Raw genomic sequence first — 20452 nt, 5'->3', positions numbered from 1 at the left:
CTTATACTCTAAATTTATGTAAATATTATGTCAATTATTTTAGAGGAAGAGTAAAAAAATGTCTTGAAAGAGAAAGAAAAATATCAATCTACATGCAAAAGAAAAAATAAGGATTACATTAGATTTTTCTTCAGAAACCATGCAAAACCAAGAGTGGAGTGAAATAAAATAAACACAGGCAAGGCAGGGGGAATCACTAACCTAGAAGATCTATTAAGAGTAAAACTGCCCTTCAAAAGTAAGGAAGAAACAAAGGTTTATGGGACTAACAAAAACTGAGGGTGCCTGTACCTGCTAGAACATATGTACAAAAAATAAATTCAGAAAAAGGAGAGTAATACATTCAGAAACTTAACATAAAGAAAAGAACAAGGCTAAAATCTTAATTTTCTTACTCATAATTGATTTAATAGGTAACAGTTTAGTTAGTCAATGCATTAATAGCAGTAAAATTATGAGAAATTGAAACGTTTTAAGGCAGGACACAAAAGTATTTGTCACAAGGCATCCAACAGCATAGTGCTCACTGGAAGCAGACTAGTATTAATCTACATGTACTAAAATTCAACAGCAAGCAAGCAATACCTCTACAATAAGTTAAAGCATAGAGAGAGAGAGTCTGGCCCAGTGATGCACCTGCAATCCCAGCACTTTAACCAAGATCACTTTAACCACACACGAGCAGACAAAATGGAAAGTATTGAAGGAAGAAACCTAAGGCTAACATTAATCAAGAGAAAACGGAATCAGCTGGAGTAATTTCAGACAAGGCATATTTCAAAACAAAGAAAATTATCAAAGCTATAGGAAAATATTACACAATACTAAATGAATGGGTTTATTCGCAATAATCACAATATCTACATCTGGTGAGTGGTCATCAATCTAAAGCATCATTTTCTCCCTTCTCAGCTACTACCAGTCTTCCCAGATCCCCCGAAGAAACAGCACAGATATAAGCAGCAACTACTAGCAACTGAAAAACCCTCCTATTCTCCGCACTCCTTCCCTCCTGATCCTTCCCCCTGGGGACAATAGCAATATACACTTACATTCTTTTCCATGTCTTTTACAGTGCTTAGTGCAAAGCATCGTTTGGAAGAAAATTTAATGTTGGATCCTAATACTCTTTACATCAGAATAAAACTTTTTGGCATTTCATCCTCCACTCCCCTTTTAACACAAGGACTCTTTATGTAGTTCACATAGGTCTCAAACTCTCTACCCCTGCCTGCCTCGGTCTCCTAAGCACTGGGATTATAGGCCTGAACCAGCTCTCTTGGCTTATCATCATCTTTTCTAGCAGTAAATGCCTAAAGCTGTTTCAACTCTAATTAAACTTCCTTTGATATAAAGAAAGGTGCACAACAAACCTAAAAGGGATCAGCAACTAAATACAGCAAGTCAGATGAGATCAAGGAATATGGCTAACTTTGGAGGCACTCCTTCTCACACTCAGTTAGCACTATGACATTTTAGACTTTCTTCGCTATAGAAGGCTCTCCTGCACATAAAAACAGCGCTCCTGCCCTTTACCAACAGCCATCTCCCCAGTGAGTCCTAACAATTGGGATGACACACAGGATGAGCAAACTGGCTTTCACTTACACCAAAGTTTCCTTGTTTGTTTCTGTACCGTAACAGTTCATTCTGTCACTGAGCAGCACCCACTATGGGTGAACAGTTTACCCATGCACTTAATGAAGAATATTTCAGTTGTTTCCTATTTTTAGCAAAGATAAAGGTGTTACTAAGATATTCATGTATAAGTTTTTATGTGAACATAAATTTTAACCCATTTTTATATATCTAGAAGCAAGCATGGCTAAATATATTATTGTGGTGACATCACTGAACTTTGTAAGACAAGGACAACTGTCTTCTAAAGTGGCTGAACCATTTTACATTCTTATTAGTAATGGATAAGAATCCTCATTTGAATTAGAGATTATGAGTGGTTTTGATTTTAGACATTCTGATATGTGTAGAGATTATATTTTAAAAGAGAATCTCATAGGCTAATAATAAGGTCATTTTATGGGTGTCAGGGAAACCTAGTGGTGTGACAGTGTTTCTTCTCAAAAAGTTAAATATCTATTGTGGCAATTTATGATCTACACACAAAAGAAAAACTGTTAAAAGCATAACATTGTAAACAAACAAAGTACACAGCAGAACACACATATAATATACATATCATTATGTGTAAAGAAAAAGGCAAGTCCAGACAAGTGGATTGTAAAAGGCTTGAATATGGAAAATGAGCAAAAACTATCTAGTATCACAAGAAGAAATAACAAGAAAGGATAAAAGTAAAAGAAATGGGGAAAAATCAAAGAAATACAAAAGGATTAAATGTTGGTATTTTTATACTATCTGTCAAGCAGGAATGTAAATACACATGCTCTAAATTTATACAACATAGAAAAATAATGCCACACAAAAAAGCATAGCTACATTGTGACTTACAATCCTATACAATCAAGTAAAATTACTGTATTTTTGTACAAGTCCAAGGTAATGATAGTGGCAGGCATCAATGGTTGATACTGGTGTTCTCTTTAACTGACATGCTGATTACATGGGTTGCACACACTCACTGCACTGTATGTTAATGGCAGGTGCAATCTTCTGTAAATATTCTTCAATAAAAGATAAATAAAAGCATGACATCAATTCTTTGAACACTTAATCTAAATCATAACCAGAAAACTACAAGAGGTTCTGGTTTTTAAAAGTTGCACAAATGAATACCCTTCAACACACTTTAGTGAGAAAGTATTTTATTCTACGGAACTTCTCTAAAGTATAAAATAATTGTGTTTCAGGCTCCTCAAAAAGATCTCCTTTCACACATACTTATTTTTTGAATTGGACAGAGGTCTAAAGGGTTTATACGCTGCAAATTTTGGGACTGTTCTTTGTGATTTTTCTCCTTCATGATACTAAAGTTACTCTCAATCTTGTCCTCTGTCTTCTTAGAACTTAAGGCATGGGGGGACCAAAAAAATCTGGCACCTATTAAATAAAAAACTAAGGACTATAAACCATTTTGACCAGATAATGGAATATAAATTAAGGATTGTAAACTGACAGTTAATCAGAAAATTGTTCCAAAAGTCTATTTTCTCAAAGAGGAAACCTAAGGGTCTATGGTAAGTCACTCCAACTGACAGAAACCAACACAGTACTATAAGAGATACTGGGAGAAGTATAAGAGTATCAGGAACCAAAAGACTCAACCCCCAAAAGCAGAAAACATTAACAAGAAGATTTCTTATATTACAGCCATTATGGTTTATTTACTTCTAATAATCACTGCAATACTTAATTTACTTAATATTTACTTAATTCATATACTGATTACATACTTATCCCTTCCTTTGAGTGGACTGAACCAAGCAACATGCAAAATGTGTTTAAAATGATGAGATGTGACATCTGTAATTACATTTCAAGAGACTGTGACCACCATGCTATACTCTATTGATTTCTCAAAGCTCGAGTCACTTGATGAAGCAAAGTCCCCTTGTCAGTTGATCCTGACAATGACACTTTGAACCTAAGTGTTTAGCCTTTCCCAAGTGGGCCTTCAGATATCTATCCAATGCTCCAATGCCTTGGCTAACCTGACTGAGAAACCTTTTGAAAAACAATCGTGAATTAGAAGTCAAGATAGTGATGAACAAAAAAAAAAAAAAACCCTGAAATAACAAATTGTTGTTTTAAGATCTATGCTTTGATACTCAAGAGGTAATGAATAAAGGGATTATATGAAATTCATTTTTATTATGGCATTATTCATAAATCTGCCGGTGGAAATTAATCTCATCAAAAGCCAGAGTCTAAGAAGACAGAGGACAAGATTGAGAGTTATTAGCTTTAGTAGCATGAAAGAGAAAAATCACAAAGAACAGTCCCAAAATTTGCAGCGTTATAAACCCCTCAGACCTCTGTCCAGTTCAAAAAATAAGTATGTGTGAAAAGAGATTTTTTTGAGGAGCCTGAAAAGGAAACAAAAGTTGAAAGCAAAAACAGCAGATCAAACTTCTTACAGCTGCCAACTACGGTACCATTTTAGTTAGAACTTCAGCCCTGCCAAGCCAGAAGGATTAGAAGACAAGAGTATCAAAGAGCTGTATACCAGAGGGGTTTAAAAAAAAAAAATCACAGCTCTAGACTAAGGATGCTTACTAGGCTTCTAAGGACATAACCAGGCAAAACCCCTCAGAGCTAAATCCAAATCTCTGTCAGGTTAAAACTACTTCAACAAAAGTTAACTGTGGGGCAAAACAAACTTTTAACACTTAAAGGTTAACATTTAAAGGGTGATAAGAGAAGTCATCCAAATCACCATACATAACCCATTCAAACCATCCAAACAATTACTAGAAGTAAATATGAAGCTCAATGATTATAATGAACTAGAAAATGAACCCAGTATATAGGAAAACGGTTCTTAGACAGTAGACAAGAACCAAACATGACCATGTTCTCTAAGACCAAGGAAAAGTTATAAGACTTCTGGTTGTCAAGTTACTACCCAGGAGTAAGTTACAAGTTACAAAACAAGCAGGGAAGACCTACAGAGTCAAGACACCTGAAGTGCCTACAAGTTGTTATAGGGCAGAATGTGAGAGATAATAGCACAAAAGTAATATTCACATAACCTGAAAGGAAGTCCCACCTAGAATTTGCCTAATCACCATATAGAAAGCAACTGAAGAATGGTGAAAAGCAAATCAACAATTTCCAATCAGAGTGGCACATGGCTGGGAATAGTCTGAAAGCCTACCATTTAGAAATTCCCTCATAAAAAACAGTCTATCTGTAAGAGTCCTGAGAAAAGTATCTTGGGGATAACTTAGACCTCAACAAGAGGCAGTTAGCACCACTATAACAAAAGCTTAAAAGGAAAATGTAGTGATATTCCACTTGTATTTTAATAAATAAAGCTTGCTGAAGATAAGAATAAAACAGCCCACTGGTCAGACTTACAAACCAGGCAGCGGTGACACACATCTTTAATCCCAATAGCCACACTCGTTTGCCACAGAAACTGGGCAGTAGTAGTGTATGCCTTTTTTTGTTTGTTTGTTTGTGTTTGTTTTTGTTTTTTTAAGACAGGGTTTGCTGTAGTTTTGAAGCCTGTCCTGGAACTAGCTCTAGTCCAGGCTGGACTCGAACTCATAGAGATCCGCATGTCTCTGCCTCCCGAGTGCTGGGATTAAAGGCGTGCATCACCACTGCCCAGCAGTAGTGTATGCCTTTAATCCCAGCCCTATAGACAGAATATAAAATGGGAGAAGACAGCTCTCAGCCAATCTCATTCTAAGGATTCAGGAGGCAGTATCACCATTTCGGACTAAAATAGAGGTAAGAGTCAGTAGCTGGATGTTTCACTTTTTACCTTCAGGTTGAGCCCCAATATCTGTCTCTGAGTTTCTATTAGACACGGTACAGGAAAACACAAAAGAACTGAAATGATTCCAAAGCAACTGAACTGTATGTCAAAATACATCTAGTATTAGTTGAATACAACAAAATCTAGACCCAACAATGCTATAACAATGCTCTGACATCCAATTAAAATGCAATCAAGCATCCAGATATAGAAAGTATGATCTCTGATGAAGAAAGAAACAAAAGCAAGAGATAACAGAACCGTACAACAAGAATACTGAAAAGACTACTAAAAATGAGCTCCACAAAAAGAAGATATGGAACAAAAATAACACCCAAATGTAATGTACAGACATAAAAAAGAAAAAAGGTTTAAAATAAAAACTGAATCAAATGGGATCAACCAACCAGTAGACTTAGAGAGACAGCAACCTGACCCTCCCTCCCCAAGGTTTACTGACTTACTTCACAGGCTCCTCCAAGCATCCTTTGACTGGGTAACATGCTCTCAGGGTGTGACTGTAATCTCTCTTCCACACTTCAGAAACTGACAACCTTAGTATTTCTCTGGCTCAAATACTGTTTCTACTTCTCTTATTGTCTCTTTTAACCATGATGGCAGCTTCTATCCTCCAGGTATTTACTGTTTTAGTGAAAGACCGGACAATCCGGGAGCAGTTCACTTCCTAGTCTCTAAGATTCCTTACTGATCTCCAATTAATATGAGCTACTTAGTAGTACCTATAGCCCCTTTATTAAAATGAATGACTTAGTAACACCTATGGCCTCTCTTTATTGATTTCCTTTTTCCTGTAAAGCTATTTACTGGCATTTGTTAAAATATATATATACATATGACTTTTAACTAATAATGCCTGGATCCATAAAAGCAATTCTATTGCACCTGGCAAAACTAAAGAAATTTAAAATATTTTTAAGGATTAAGGCTTACTATTTAAGGAAATACTGAAAATTAATACCAGAATGTTAAAGGATACTAAAAAAAAATTATAAATGTATTAGCATATTAAACTGAGATATAAAGTAGCAAAATAGCTTTTTAAAAAGTGAATACTGGGCTTCAGCAAATTCAATTCAAGCTGTATATATTGAAGGCCCAAGATTTAGAATCTAAAAAATTAAATTACACATCAGAAACAGTTAAAGTATACTAAGTTCATTCATTTGTTTAAAAAAAAGTCACTGATTCTGTTTATTTTGTATTATGTATGAACAAGTTATATATTATTTGTTCAATATATAAATGAACAAATTATTACATATTGGCTACATACCACTTGACTTGGATAAACTATACCAAAGAGCTATAAATTGACTTTGTTTTCAATAAATGTTATGTGAAGCAGGTAAAAAAAAAATATTACTGACTTTACTTTCTTCCCTTGTGAAGGTTGTTTTGTTTTGTTTCAGGTGATGGAAGCTACAAGACAACATTGTGCAACCTTTCTCAGCAGGTGCCACACCGGGGGTCTGTGAGAAGGGTTTCTGGGGACCTGAGGCTCACTTGTCAGGTTAGGCTGCTGCCACTGGGCTCAAGCATCTGCATATCTTTGCCTCCTCAGCATTGAAACCATAAGCCAGGACCATGTTCTCTTTATGTGAGTACAAGGGCATCTCCCCGCCCTTGAGAGTTGCTTATAAATCCAAGAAATGATCATGATCTTCAAAAGGCATATTCTTTAACATTTAGATTATCCCACTAGCAAAATAGTCCTTTTGACAATCAACATATGAAATTGTATACTATTTAAATATGTAACATTTTACTTACTATAATACAGAAAAATACTTTCATAAACATTCTAACCTAGCTGTTTTAATAAAAAATACTTTTGAAATTGTAATTTAATAAATGACTTTAAAAGTTCTAAACCAAACATGCTCAGGAGAGAAAAGAAATCGTAAGACAAAGATGATGTTTGTCTCTAGTTTCAAAGCCTTTCACAGCCTTCCTAGAAACTAAACCTGTAAAACTTCACTGCCCAGAGCATCGTGAACTAACCACTAACTCTGACTTTCACTTTACCTACCTCCGGTAGAGTCTGTTCAAAACCATGTCTTTAACTGGTAGCTCAAAGGAACCAATGAGAAAAGTTAAGGGAGTAGTTATTTCCTATTTCTCTCTGCAGACAGAAGTTCTTGACTGCTTTTTGTCCAATAAAGAGCCCATTTCAAAATTAAAAATGAGAAACGTAGCAGGTACAAAAGAAACTCAAAACAAAAGGCTAACTGTGGTGCCTATTAACACCAAGATGAACGCTCACCCTCAGCTGCAGTGCCTCAGCTCTGCTCCACTCTTCTCCCCTCGCCCTACATTAAACAGCTCCAGTTCATATGCTTCCCTCCCCTAGCTTTTCATTCCTATAGAACATTCTGCTTTGGCTTGGTTTGAGACAGGGTCCACTATGTGGCCCAGGGTGGCCTCAACCTCCAATGGACAATGTCTCCTAACTGGTGAGCTTACAGATGTGCAGCAGCACGCCCAGAAAAATGTATTTCTTTAGTTCCAGGTATTTGATAGCAATGCTATGGAAGCAAATCTGAAGAAAGAAAACCTGTGAATTAATTGAACTTCGGGGACCATGTATAACACAAACACCAAACAATGAGAATACAAATAAAGAATGCTTTATAGTTCTAGAGAAAAATCAGCATTTCATTTTCCAACAGCCTTAACATCTGTGGACAAGGAGCTATATGCACAAATTAAATTCTGACTGAAGCTAATACTAAAGTCACTCAGCAGCCACTTTCCTATAGAAGACATGGGATGAAGCATTTTCACCCACTGACTTTTGTGAGACTATTTTAATAACTCAAGAGTGAGTCACATCATGTATGCACATTACTTTAAAATATCTATATTGGATTTTCTAAATATATTTAAAGAAAAAATAAATTTTCTTTATTATTATAGTATTTTAGTTTCATGGATATACCCTTTGAATGCTGACTACTCATATCCTCATGTCTTTACCAACCTGTCCATCCTCCCCTTTCCTTCAAATCTCTCTCATGCAGCCTTTTCTATTTGCTTTTTTTCTTTTCTTTCTTTTTTTTTTTTTTTGTGACCCACAAAGATTAACCAGGGCCATCTGTGTGACCAGGGGTTTGGAGCTGTCCACTGGACATAGCAGAGAATACACAACTAAAGACAATGATTCCTTCTTTCCCAGGATCTATGGGAGCCTGGTGAACCTCACCTGCTTCCTTGACTAATTGACAGTACTGGCCTTGTCTGGGCCCAGTAGGAAAACTGTAGTTGATTAGAGTTACAACAGCTGTATCCAATATAGAGAATGGCTTTTCATAGCCCCTCACCCTATCTTCCGGTTCTTAGAGACTTCCTGTTCCCAATTCTGTGATGTTCACTGAGTTTTAAGACAGGTAATAATAAGAGTGATCTGTTTAGCGTTGAGTACTGGGTACACGTAAGTGCTTTATTTTCTACATCTTGGGCAATCAAGAGACTCTGTAGGCTCCTGTGATGTTATCAACAGGAATGGCCCCAAAAGCCCATAGACTTAAATGCTTGGTCACCATGGAGTGGCACTATTTGAAAGAATTAGGAGGTGTGGCTTTGTTGGAGGAAATGTGTCATTGGGGCTAGGCTTTGAGGTTTCAGAAACCCATGCGAAGCCCAGAGTCTTTCCCTTCCTACTGCCTTAGGATCCAGAAGAAGAACTTTGAGCTACCATGTCTGCCTGCATGGCATCATTCTTCCTGCCATAGAGTAAAGAACTAATCCTCTGAAACTTTAAGCAAGCCCCAATTAAAGAGATCTTGGGGTCATAGTGTCTGTCTCTGCACAGCAAGAGAACACTAAGACAGTACCAATGCTCACTGTAAGAAGACACTTCTCTGACTAGGGCTGGAAGCTGGTTAAGAAAAACTTAATTTTTAAGTGTGTAGAGTCAAATATAATAGAACATGTCTGAATTTTAACTAATATGTTTAAAGTTAAACAGGGAACAATGTATCCCTGAGAGCCGCAGAACCTAAAAGTCAGGAAGTTTCCTGTATCATCTACTATAAAGTAATTCTTCAGTCAACAAAATATTGAATGCATCTTTGGTTCTTCATAAGCAAACAGGCTGCCTATAGCAAAATGAAAAACTTCTCGAGTTTCCCAAACCCATTTATTTTGATATTTTAAAAATCTTATCAAACAGGCTCAAAGACATTATCTTCATAAATTTGTCAAAAACTGCTAATGAATTAATATATTCCAAATGGTTCAGAAATTTATTTCATAACTAAAAAGATGTTCTAAATGTTATTTGAAAAGGATTGTGAGTTGATTTCTTTTTACACATTTATGTTCCTTTTTCCTCCTATACCATCTTGTAAAGTTTTTCCTTTGTTTCAGTATAATTTACTCTACTACATATGACTAAAATGAAATCTATCAAACTACCAGCAGAAATGCATGTATTATATAGGTCTCTTTTCTGCCTTTCTGTATTAGATTTTGTTTTTATGTTGTTGTTGTTTCTGAGACTCACTATGCTGCCCAGGATGGGACCCAAACCTTGGGCTTCAGTAATCATCCAGGACCGGGCTTACTGGATGCCGCACACCACTTTGCCCAGCTGCTGCATGTTATTTTTAATGAACATGTAAGCACTTTCAAACATGGGGAAAAACACTAATTTCCTACGACAGGTTCTTTCACGAAACTGTAATATGACAAATGTCTGTGGTAATCTGGTGGAAAGTGGTATGAATTTGAATAAACATTTTTCAGACAAAGTTACAATAGGAAAGTGAGACAATATAGCTGATAGAAAATACAACTATAAAGATACTTAAAAATCAGGTGTTAAGATAGCAATTAAAAATTAGCCAGCCTCTTTTAAATTCATTTTTCTTCAATGAAAAAGCAGATTCAGCTGTTTAAAGTCTAATTATATTTGTTTTGTAACTCACTTAAGTCAATAAAATAATCTCAATTTGTATCTACTAATATGTAATAAACTGTAAGTAAAGATATATAAATAAGATGCTTTCAGACAGTTGAAAATTTTCTAATATGGAAAGCATTCAACACAATTACTTAGCAAATAAATACAAAAAATAACCACCCAGACCCTCTCACCAATTTCAGCGGGAAGCTGTTTGATTTTGTTTTCCCGGATGCTGAGCATGCTGAGCTTCGGCAGGTTTCTGATGTCCTTTTCCACAGTAGTAATACGATTAAAGCGAAGGTACAGAGTAGTGAGAGAGTCTAGCCTATATACCACTGAAGGAATTTCTCTCAGTTTATTATGCCGTAAATCAAGCATCCGCAGCTTCTTCAAGTTATCAAGAGAGTCAGGCAAACTAGTGAGTGAATTCTCACTGAGAGCCAGTGTCATGAGATTTACTAGACATCCCACCTCTGCTGGGAGGGACTGCAATTTGTTACTGTATAAATAAAGTTCTGTTAGTTGAGTCAACTCTTTAATTGATGGTGGCAGTATATGTATAGACCGCTTGGATAAGTCCAAGCGCATTGAGTTCTCTTCCCGGCATTTGTTAAGCTCCTTAATTACCTCAGCATTGCTGGATTTCTTTCTAGTCCCAGGTGCTGGATTTGGCCTTTTGATAGTATTGTCAACTGAAAAAGCCACCCCTGGTTGGGCAGCACTGGAATCCTTCTTTCCATCTTTGGCATCTTTCCCTTTGGTTTTAGGTTCTTTTTCTTTGCTTTCTTTCCCAAAACCTCCAGAGGCTTTTGCCTCTTTTTCTCTTTCCTTGGCAGATGGCACTTTGGGATCTTTCTCTTTAGAGTCTTTTTCTTTGCCTAAACTACTACTCATGTTGACTCAAGCCTAAACAAAACACTACATGAACTCCTTTTATTTGCCAGCAATCCAAATCAAAGATGAAGAGACAAAGATCCTATACAGTCAAGAGAGCGTTGGCATGAAGTGATCGGCTTGGAGGTGCATCCATCTGTTACATGTTGGCTCTAAAAGCGCTATGCCCATTTCTGATAACTCATTCCAACTGGTAAAATGGTGCTGATCAGTCAGTGATTCATTGAAATTCCTGAAAAACAACAAAGACAGCAGTAAATTACCTTAGGTTATAATTTACATTATGTAAAGTCTCTCCAAGTAATCATTGTGGGATTTGCCAGTTTCCTTATATCTTATATATTATTCAAGTGTGTCTATCAGGAAACATCCCCTGCAAACTATAAAAGCTAGCAGAACATATAAAACCTCCCTCCACAGAACTTACGTATATTAAATGACTAAGTATTTTAAAGTCCTTGGAACAGTACTTATACAAAGAAAGTACTTAATTATTAGCTACTGTGATTTGGCCTACTTTTGAGCTCTCAAAACTTTGTATCAAGCCGGGCTGTGGTGGTGCGCACCTTTAATCCCAGCACTAGGGAGGCAGAGGCAGGTGGATCTTTGAGAGTTCGAGGCCAGCCTGGTCTACAAGAGCTAGTTCCAGAACAGCCACCAAAGCTACAGAGAAACCCTGTCTCAAAAAAATTAAAAATTAAAAAAAAAAAACCTTTGTATCATAGTTAACTTGGATTAACTTTTTTACCTTTTCCTATGAGGATGTATAGGAATAAATTGTTATCCCCAACTAAACAGACATGCAAGCACAGAAATACCTTTTAGCTTTTTAATCTCTTTGGAGTGATGACAGATCAAGAATTCAAATCAGGTAGTACATATCCATAGTATTTAACAAATACACTGACTATGCTTTACCTACACTACTAATCAAATGATTTTAGATAACAGGAAAGACCTCAAAACTGACAGACTAAGGAGCAGTAAAAAACAAGTACAAAATGAATGAAGTGAGATTTGTAAGAGGAAAAGAGGAGAAAGTTCAGGTGAAAGAGTCCTAATAAGCATATTGGTTGATCCTGATACATGGAGATATGAGGACAACCTTTGGAAAACAGTGACTAAAAGTAATCTCCATTGCTATTTATATTTTAGGAACTAAAAATGAAAGACTTACGGCATGAGACTCTTTTAGATATAAAAGTAGCTGGGGAGATGGCTCAGTGTGTTAAGTGCCTGTTAAACAATCATACACACATGAGTTATATACCCAGCAACCATGTCAAAGACAGGCATGATGGTGTACACTTGTAATCCCAGTGCTGGACAAGGAACCTCTAAGACTTGATAGTCAGCCAGCATAATCTCATTGGTCAGCCCTAACTCCAGTGAGAGCCTGTCTCCAAAATAAGGTGGATTTGTAGCTGCTTAGGAATAATTGACCTTTGTCATGTACACACACACCGTTTTGTAGTTTAAAATAATTCTTATTTTGTGACTAATTCTTATTGGTAATAATTGTTAGTACTACTGCTTAAAACTTAAATTATAGCATCTTATCTGATTAAGAGACTTTTACTAAAAGTTCATCAAGTAGAAGTAGACAAATGGAGAATATTTCTTAAAATTTTTCTTTTAGGGTGAATTACAGTTTGGTGGTACAGCACTTGTCTAGTACAAATAACAGCCCTAAGGTAAATCTCTTGCATGGTGACGGGTGGGGGTGGGGGTGGGGCCCTGGGTGGTGTCGGAGGTATAAATGGGATATAGGCTTCAATCACATAACTTTACGGTTTAGGCAACCAAAACACAAGTGCCAACTACTGGTGAGATAGCCTATTAATGTCAGATTAGTGACATAAAATATATCATTTTAGGAAAAAAACCAACATCAACGTGTTCTTTAATTTACAAGGCTAGAGTGGCAAAGTAGAATACTATGGAATGTAGAGAAATAGGGAAGTTCTACCCAGAATAAAGAATAGGCTTGGTTTGTACAGGGCAGTGAAAAGATAGAAGTTCTGCTGTAGCCATATGCATAGCCTGGGTGGGGTAAATGACCTCAACATAAAATTGTAGAATATGGGAATATACTGACAAATTTGGTGCTGCAATTAAATAAATATATCATCGTTTGCTAGCACATCAGTAAAAGCCTAACTCCCATTAGCTCATAACACTTGAAGAACACTTACTAAAACCATGTAATAGTAACTAGAAATATAAACAGCCAGAAAAAAAGTTCCCTTAAAGATATCAAGGAAAAGACAGACAAAAACTAAAATATATCTTTAAATCCCTTAAAGAAAGCCAAGAAAAAAACAAACAGGTGAAAGAAACAGTTCAAGACTTGAAAACTGAAATACAGACAATTTAAAAAAAAAAAAAGAGGGAATTCTGGAAATGGAAAATCTAGGCAAATGAATAGGAACTACAGATGCAAGCATAACCAACAGATTGCAAGAGGTGGAAGACAGAATCTCAGGCATCGAAGATAACAATGGAGGAAATAGATGCATCAGTCAAAGAAAATGTTAAATCCAACAAAGTCTTAACACATAACATGCAGGAAATCTGAGACACCGTGAAAAGACCAAACCTAAAAATAAAAGGAATAAAAGATGAATACCAGTTCAAAGGCATAGAAAACATATTCAACAAAATCATAGCAGAAAACTTTCCCAACCTAAAGAAAGACATGCCAATAAAGGTACAAGAAGCTCACAGAACATGAAAGGGCCTGGGCAAAAAAAAAAAAATTACCTCGCTATATAATAATCAAAACACAAAACATACAGAATAAAGAATATTCAGAGCTGCAAAGGAAAAAGACCAAGTAACATATAAAGGCAGACCCATCAGAATAACACTCGACTTCTCAATGAAGACTCTGAAAGCCAGAAGGTCCTAGACAGACACTAAACAGACACTAAGAGGCCCACAATGCAAGCCGAGGCTACTATAACTAGCAAAACTTTCATTCACCATAGATGAAGAAAACAAGATATTCCATAACAAAATCAGATTTAACAATACCAATCCACAAATCCAGGCCTACAGAAAGTACTAAAAGGAAAACCCCAACCCAAGAATTCAGCAGCACCCACGAAGCACCCACGAAAACACAGGCAACAGATATTCCCACACCAATAAATCCCAAAGAAGGTAAACACACACAATCACCAACAATAACAAAACCAAAAACAATCACTGGTTATTAATATGCCTTAATATCAATGAACTCAATTCACCTATAAAAAGATACAGGCTAACAGAATAAATACGAAAACAAGAGCCGTCCTTCTGCTGCATACAAGAAACACACCTCAACTACAGGGACAGACCTCAGAGTAAAAGGTTAGTAAAAGGTTTTCCAGTAAAATGAACCTAAGAAATAAGCTGGTGTGTTGTAGCTATCTTAGTATCAAAAAAAATAGATTTCAAATTAAAATTATCAAAAGAGATGAAGGACATTTCATATTCATCACAGGAAAAATACATCAGGATGAAGCCTCAATTCTGAACATATATGTCCCAAATATGAGGACACAGACATTTGTAAAAGCAGCATTACTAAAGCTTAAATCATATATCAAACCCCACAAACTAATAGTGGGAGACTTCAACACCCCACTCTCACCAGTGGACAGGTCTGCCAGACAGAAACATAACAGAAAAATAAGGGAACTGACAGACATCATGACTCAAATGAGTTTAACAGATCTATAGAACATCTCAACCAAACACAAAAGAATATACCTTCTTCTCAGAACATCATGGAACCTCCTCTAAAATTGTCCATATACTCGATCACAAGGCAAATCTCAACAGATAGAAAAAAACTGAAATCTATCAGACCACCATGGCTTAAACTTAGAATAAAAACAACAACACAAATTACAGAAAGCCTATGAACTCATGGAACCTGAATAATGCTCAACTGAATCAAGGAAGAAATAAAGAAATTAAAGACTTCCTAGAATTCAGTGAACACACACACAAACTTATGGGATACTATGAAAGCACTGCTAAGAGGAAAGTTTGTACTACTAAGTGACTATATAACGAAAACGGAGAAATCTCACGCTAGCATCTTAACAGCACACCTGAAAGTTATAAAACAAAAAAGAAGCAAACTTACCCAGGAGGAGTACATGCCAGGAAATAAACAAACTGAGGGCTAAAATCAATAAGATAGAAATAAAAAGAACAATACAAAGAACAATACAAAGAATCAACGAAATAAACAGTTGGTTCTTTAGGAAAAATCAACAAGATAAAACAAATCCTTATCCAAACTAACCAAAAGGCCGAGAGAGAATATCCAAATTAACAAAGCCAGAAATGAAAAGGGAACCAAAACAACAGACACTGAGGAAATCAGAGAATCAATGGGTCATATTTCAAAAACCTATACATCACAAAATTGGAAAATCTAAAAAAAGTAGATAGGTACCACATACCAAAAGTAAATCAAGACCAGATAAACAATTTAAGTAGACATATAATCCCTAAGAAAACAGAAGTGGTCATTAAGTCTCCCAACCAAAAAAAAAAGCACTGAGCCAGATGGTTTCAGTGCGGAATTCTACAAGAATTTCAAAGAAAAGCTAATATCAATACTCCTCAAATTGTTTCACAAAATAGAAACAGAAGGAACTTACCAAACTTTTTTTTATGAGGCTACCGCTACCCTGGTACCCAAGCCCCATAAAGATGCAACAAAGAAAGGGAATTACAGACCAATCTCCCTCATGAACATTGATGAAAAAATACTCAATAAAATACTGGCAAACCAAATCCAAGAACACATCAAAAAAGTCATCCACCATGATCAAGTAGGCTTCATCTCAGAGATGCAGGGATGGTTCAACATACAAAAATTTGTAAATGTAATCCACCATATAAACAAACTGGAAGGAAAAAAAAAAAACATGATCATTTCATTAATGCTAAAAAAAAAAAAAAAAAAAAAAAAAAAAAAGCCCTTGACAAAATCCAACATCCCTTCATGATGAAGGTCTTCGAGAGATCAGGGACACAAGAAACATACCTAAACATAATAAAGGCAATATACAGCAAGCCAACAGCCAACATAAAATTAAATGAAGAGAAACTCAAATTGATTCAACTAAAATTGGACAAGACAAGGCTGTCCACTATTTCCAGATCTATTCAATATAGTGCTTGAAGTTCTAGTTAGAGCAGTAGAACAAAAAATGAGCTCAAGGGAATACAAATTGAAAAGGAAGAAATCAAACTTCCACTATTTGCAGATGATATGATAGTATACATAAGTGACCCCCAAAATTCTACCAGGGAACTCCTACAGCTAATCAACACCTTCAGTAATGTGGCTGAATACAAGATTAACTAAAAAGAGAAAAATCAGTAGCTCTCTTACATACAAATGATATACAGGCTGAGACAGAAATCAGAGAAACAACAGCTTTTACAATAGCCACAAATGATATAAAATATCTTGGGATAACTCTAACCAAACAAGTGAAAGACCTGTATGTCAAGAACTTTTAAGTCTTTGAAGAAAGAAATTGAAGAAGATACCAGAAAAATGGAAAGATTGTTCATGCTCTGGGATAGGTAGGACCAAAATAATAAAAATGGCAATGCTACCAAAAGCAATCTATAGATTTGATACAATTCCCAATTCTTCACAAACCTTGAAAGAACAATATTCAAATTCATACAAAAAAAAAAAAACCCAGGCTAGCTCAAACAATCCTGTACCATACAGGAACTCTGGAGGCATCACCATCCCTGACTTCAGAGTCTATTATAGAGCTACAATAATGAAAATAGCTTGGTATTGGCATGAAAACAGACACAAGGATAAATGGAATCAAATTGAAGACCCTGACATTAATCCATACACCTATGAACACCTGAAATTTGACAAAGAAACCAAAAATATACAATGGAAAAAGAAAGTATCTTCAACAAATGGTGCTGGCATAACTGAATGTCAGTATGCAGAGGAATGCAAATAGATCCATATCTATTGCCCTGCACAAAACTCATGACAAAGTGGATCAAAGACCTCAACATAAATCCAGCCACACTGAACCTCATAGAAGAGAAAGTGGGAAGTGGTCTTGAACGCAATGGCACAGGAAACCACTTCCTAAATATAACACCAGTAGTGCAGGCACTGAGATCAACAATTAATAAATGGAACCTCCTGAATCTAAAAAGTTTCTGTAAGGCAAAGGACAGTCAATAAGACAAAATAGCAGTCTACAGAATGGAAAAAGGTCTTTACCAAACTCTTATCTGACAGAGGGCTGATCTCCAAAACAGATAAAGAAACTAGACATCAAAATACCAAATAATCCAATTTAAAAATAGGGTACAGATCTAAACAGAGAACTCAACAGAGAAATCTCAAATGGCTGAAAGATATTTAAGAAATTCCTCAACATCCTTAGAAATCAGGGAAACGCAACCAAAACGACTCTGAGATACCAATATCAAAAACACCAATGATAACTTATGCTGGAGAGGATGCGGAGTAAGGAAAACACTCCTCCACTACTGGTGGGAGTGCAAACTTGTTCATTATTCATTATAGTCAGAACCTGGAAATAACCTAGATGCCCCTCAACCCAAAAATGAATAAAGAAAATGTAAAACATTTATACAACGGAGTATTACTCAGCAGTAAAATATCAACAACATTATGAAATTTGCATCCAATTTATGAAATTGGATGGAACTAGAAAAAAAACATCCTGAGTGAGATAATCCAGACCAACATGGTATGTACTCAATCATAAGTAGGTATTAGACATAAAGTAAAGGATAACCAGCCTATAGTCCACAACTCCAGACAAGTTAGGTAACAGGGAGTGTAGGCAGAAGCTGCTTGTTCGTTACCAGCCACCCAGACCCGAAATAATCCCACAGAAATTGTTAATTAAAACACTGCTTGGCCTATAAACTCAGGCTTCCTATTAACTAACTCTTACATCTTAATTTAACCCATTCCTATCATTTTATATTTTACCATGAGGCTCGTGGTTTAACAGTAAGGTTCCAGGGCAACAGTCTCCTTCAGCAGCTATGTGGCATCTCCCTGACTCTGCCTACTTTCTCTCTAAATCTCTGTTCGGATTTCCCGCCTGGTTTTACTCTACTAAGCCATTGGCTGAAACAGCTTCTTTAATAACCAATGGTAACAAAACATATTCGTAGCATACAGAGGGGAATCCCACATCAAAGGAGGACCCTAAGAGGGATGCATGAACCACCCTGGGAAGGGGAAATAGATGAGATCTCCTGGGTAAACTGAGGAGGGCATAGGGGAAGGGATGAGGGAACCGGATGGATGAGTTGGAGGAGGAACAGAGAGGGAGAGCAAGGAAGATACCTTGATATAGGAAGCCTTTATGGTGTTAGGGTGAAAACTGGTGCTAGGAAAATTCCCAGGAATTCACAACGATGACACCAGCTAAGACTCCTAACAATAGTTGAGAGATGCCTATTACTGGCCTTCTCCTGTAAGCACATTGGTGACTACCCTAATTGTCATCATTGAACCTCCATCCAGTAACTGATGGAATTAGATGCAGAGGCCCACAGCCAAGCACTGGGTAGAGCTCCAGGAGTCCAGCTGAAGAGAGGAAGGAGGGATTAAATGAGCAAGGGGATGGGTCAAGATCATGATGGTAAAATCTAAATAGATAGCTGATCCAAGGTCATGGGACCTCACAAACTCTGGGCCGACATCTGGGAAGCCCACATGGGGCCGAACTAGGCCCTCTGCATTTGTGTGACAGTTGTGTGGCTTGGTCTGCTTGTGGAACCCCTGGCAGTGAACCATCCCTAGTGCATGAGCTAGCTTTTTGGCTATGGTGGGATACCATGCTCAGCCTAGATTGGGTGGGGAGGAACAGGGAAGGGACAGGCTTGGCCCTGCCTCAACTTGATGTGCCAGGCTTAGTTACCTCCCCATTGGAGGCCTTACCCTTTCTGGGAAATTGGAGGAGGTTGGTATGTAGTTGATACGTAAAATGAATAAAAAAATTTAAAATAAAAAAGAATAAAATATTTCAGGAAAAGAAAAATGTTCCAACAAATAACTATACACACACGCTTGAAAGCAAACATTTAAAAAGTTTCAGAATAAAAGATACAGGAAATAATCAGAAAAGGTCACAACTATACAAACTTAATAAATGAAAACTACAAGACTCACTGAACTGGTCAATTCAAGAAAGCTTAATAAAATCACAAAGATTCCTAAAACGCAACACTTCAAAGAACCTCAGGGGCTGTATAAAAGCAAAACAGCTAGTGTTAGGTTCTCACAGACCAAAGGCAGAAAAAAAGAATATAGGGCTAAAATCCGTATTTGAAATTTGAAAGAAAATAAACCTATTGAGAGAAAATACTGAGCAAACTCTGCCAAATCAAGAAATTCAAAGAAATCTATGCATAGACATGAAAATCACATTTACCAGCCAGTGTAAACCTTACAGTACAACAATGACTTGAGTAGCAGTGAACTTTTTCATTAGAAAAACTTTCAAGTGTTACAAGACAGACCTGTGAACTAGGATAGCACACTCAGTAGAAGCAGCCTCCAGAAATGGGAATAAAACGAAAACACACTCAGATGAAGCAAACTGAAGAGAATTACAGACTATACCTTAGACCATTAAAAAGGAAAGAAACAGGTAGGCTACCCACAAACCTCTTTCACACTGTTCCCCCAGACCAAATTCTCAGGGTGAACCCAAACAGAACACCAGCTGTAATCTCCTCCAACCCCTCCAACACCTCTTGTGGATCACACAAACCATCCACCCTCTGGCCTCCCCTCCCAGCCTTATAGCTGTATCCTGGCCCCCAACTTGATCCAACACCTCCTGCTCAACCACAGGCCACACCTGCCTGAAGCAGGCTGCTTGCTGATTGGTTATCCCAAACAAATCCAATCCTTAGGGTCACCCCTAGTGCTGCAACAGGCCATTTCCCCCTGGCCTCCCCTTTTCCCAGCCTCCAACACTAGCAAGCACACCAGCAGAACAGGCAACCCACAGTCAACACACTCTGAAAATCCAGAGAGAAAACAGAAACCAAAGAATAAAACGCCCACCCAACAAAGACAAACCCAGAAATCAGTATCTTCTAGACCTATAAATCACCCAAAACCCAGATACCCAGGTGCCAGCATAAGAATACACAACAACAGTCAGGGTAATATG

General features: G+C 36.9%; 1 protein-coding gene across 2 annotated transcripts in view; it reads right to left on the bottom strand.

The window, feature by feature from the left end:
• Window positions 1-20452, bottom strand: part of Shoc2 (SHOC2 leucine rich repeat scaffold protein) — an 87504-nt gene that overhangs the window by 33249 nt on the left and 33803 nt on the right. For both annotated transcript variants that reach the window (XM_038349299.1, XM_038349308.1), the window contains exon 2: window positions 10523-11457. In XM_038349299.1, the coding sequence (XP_038205227.1) occupies window positions 10523-11225 (703 nt within the window). In that variant the 5' untranslated portion in view covers window positions 11226-11457. The remainder of the gene's footprint in view (window positions 1-10522; window positions 11458-20452) is intronic.

This window comes from Arvicola amphibius, chromosome 1 (assembly GCF_903992535.2).
Source record: "Arvicola amphibius chromosome 1, mArvAmp1.2, whole genome shotgun sequence".
In the NCBI taxonomy this organism is placed as follows: Eukaryota; Metazoa; Chordata; class Mammalia; order Rodentia; family Cricetidae; genus Arvicola; species Arvicola amphibius.
This window is presented reverse-complemented; position numbering and strand designations above follow the sequence as displayed.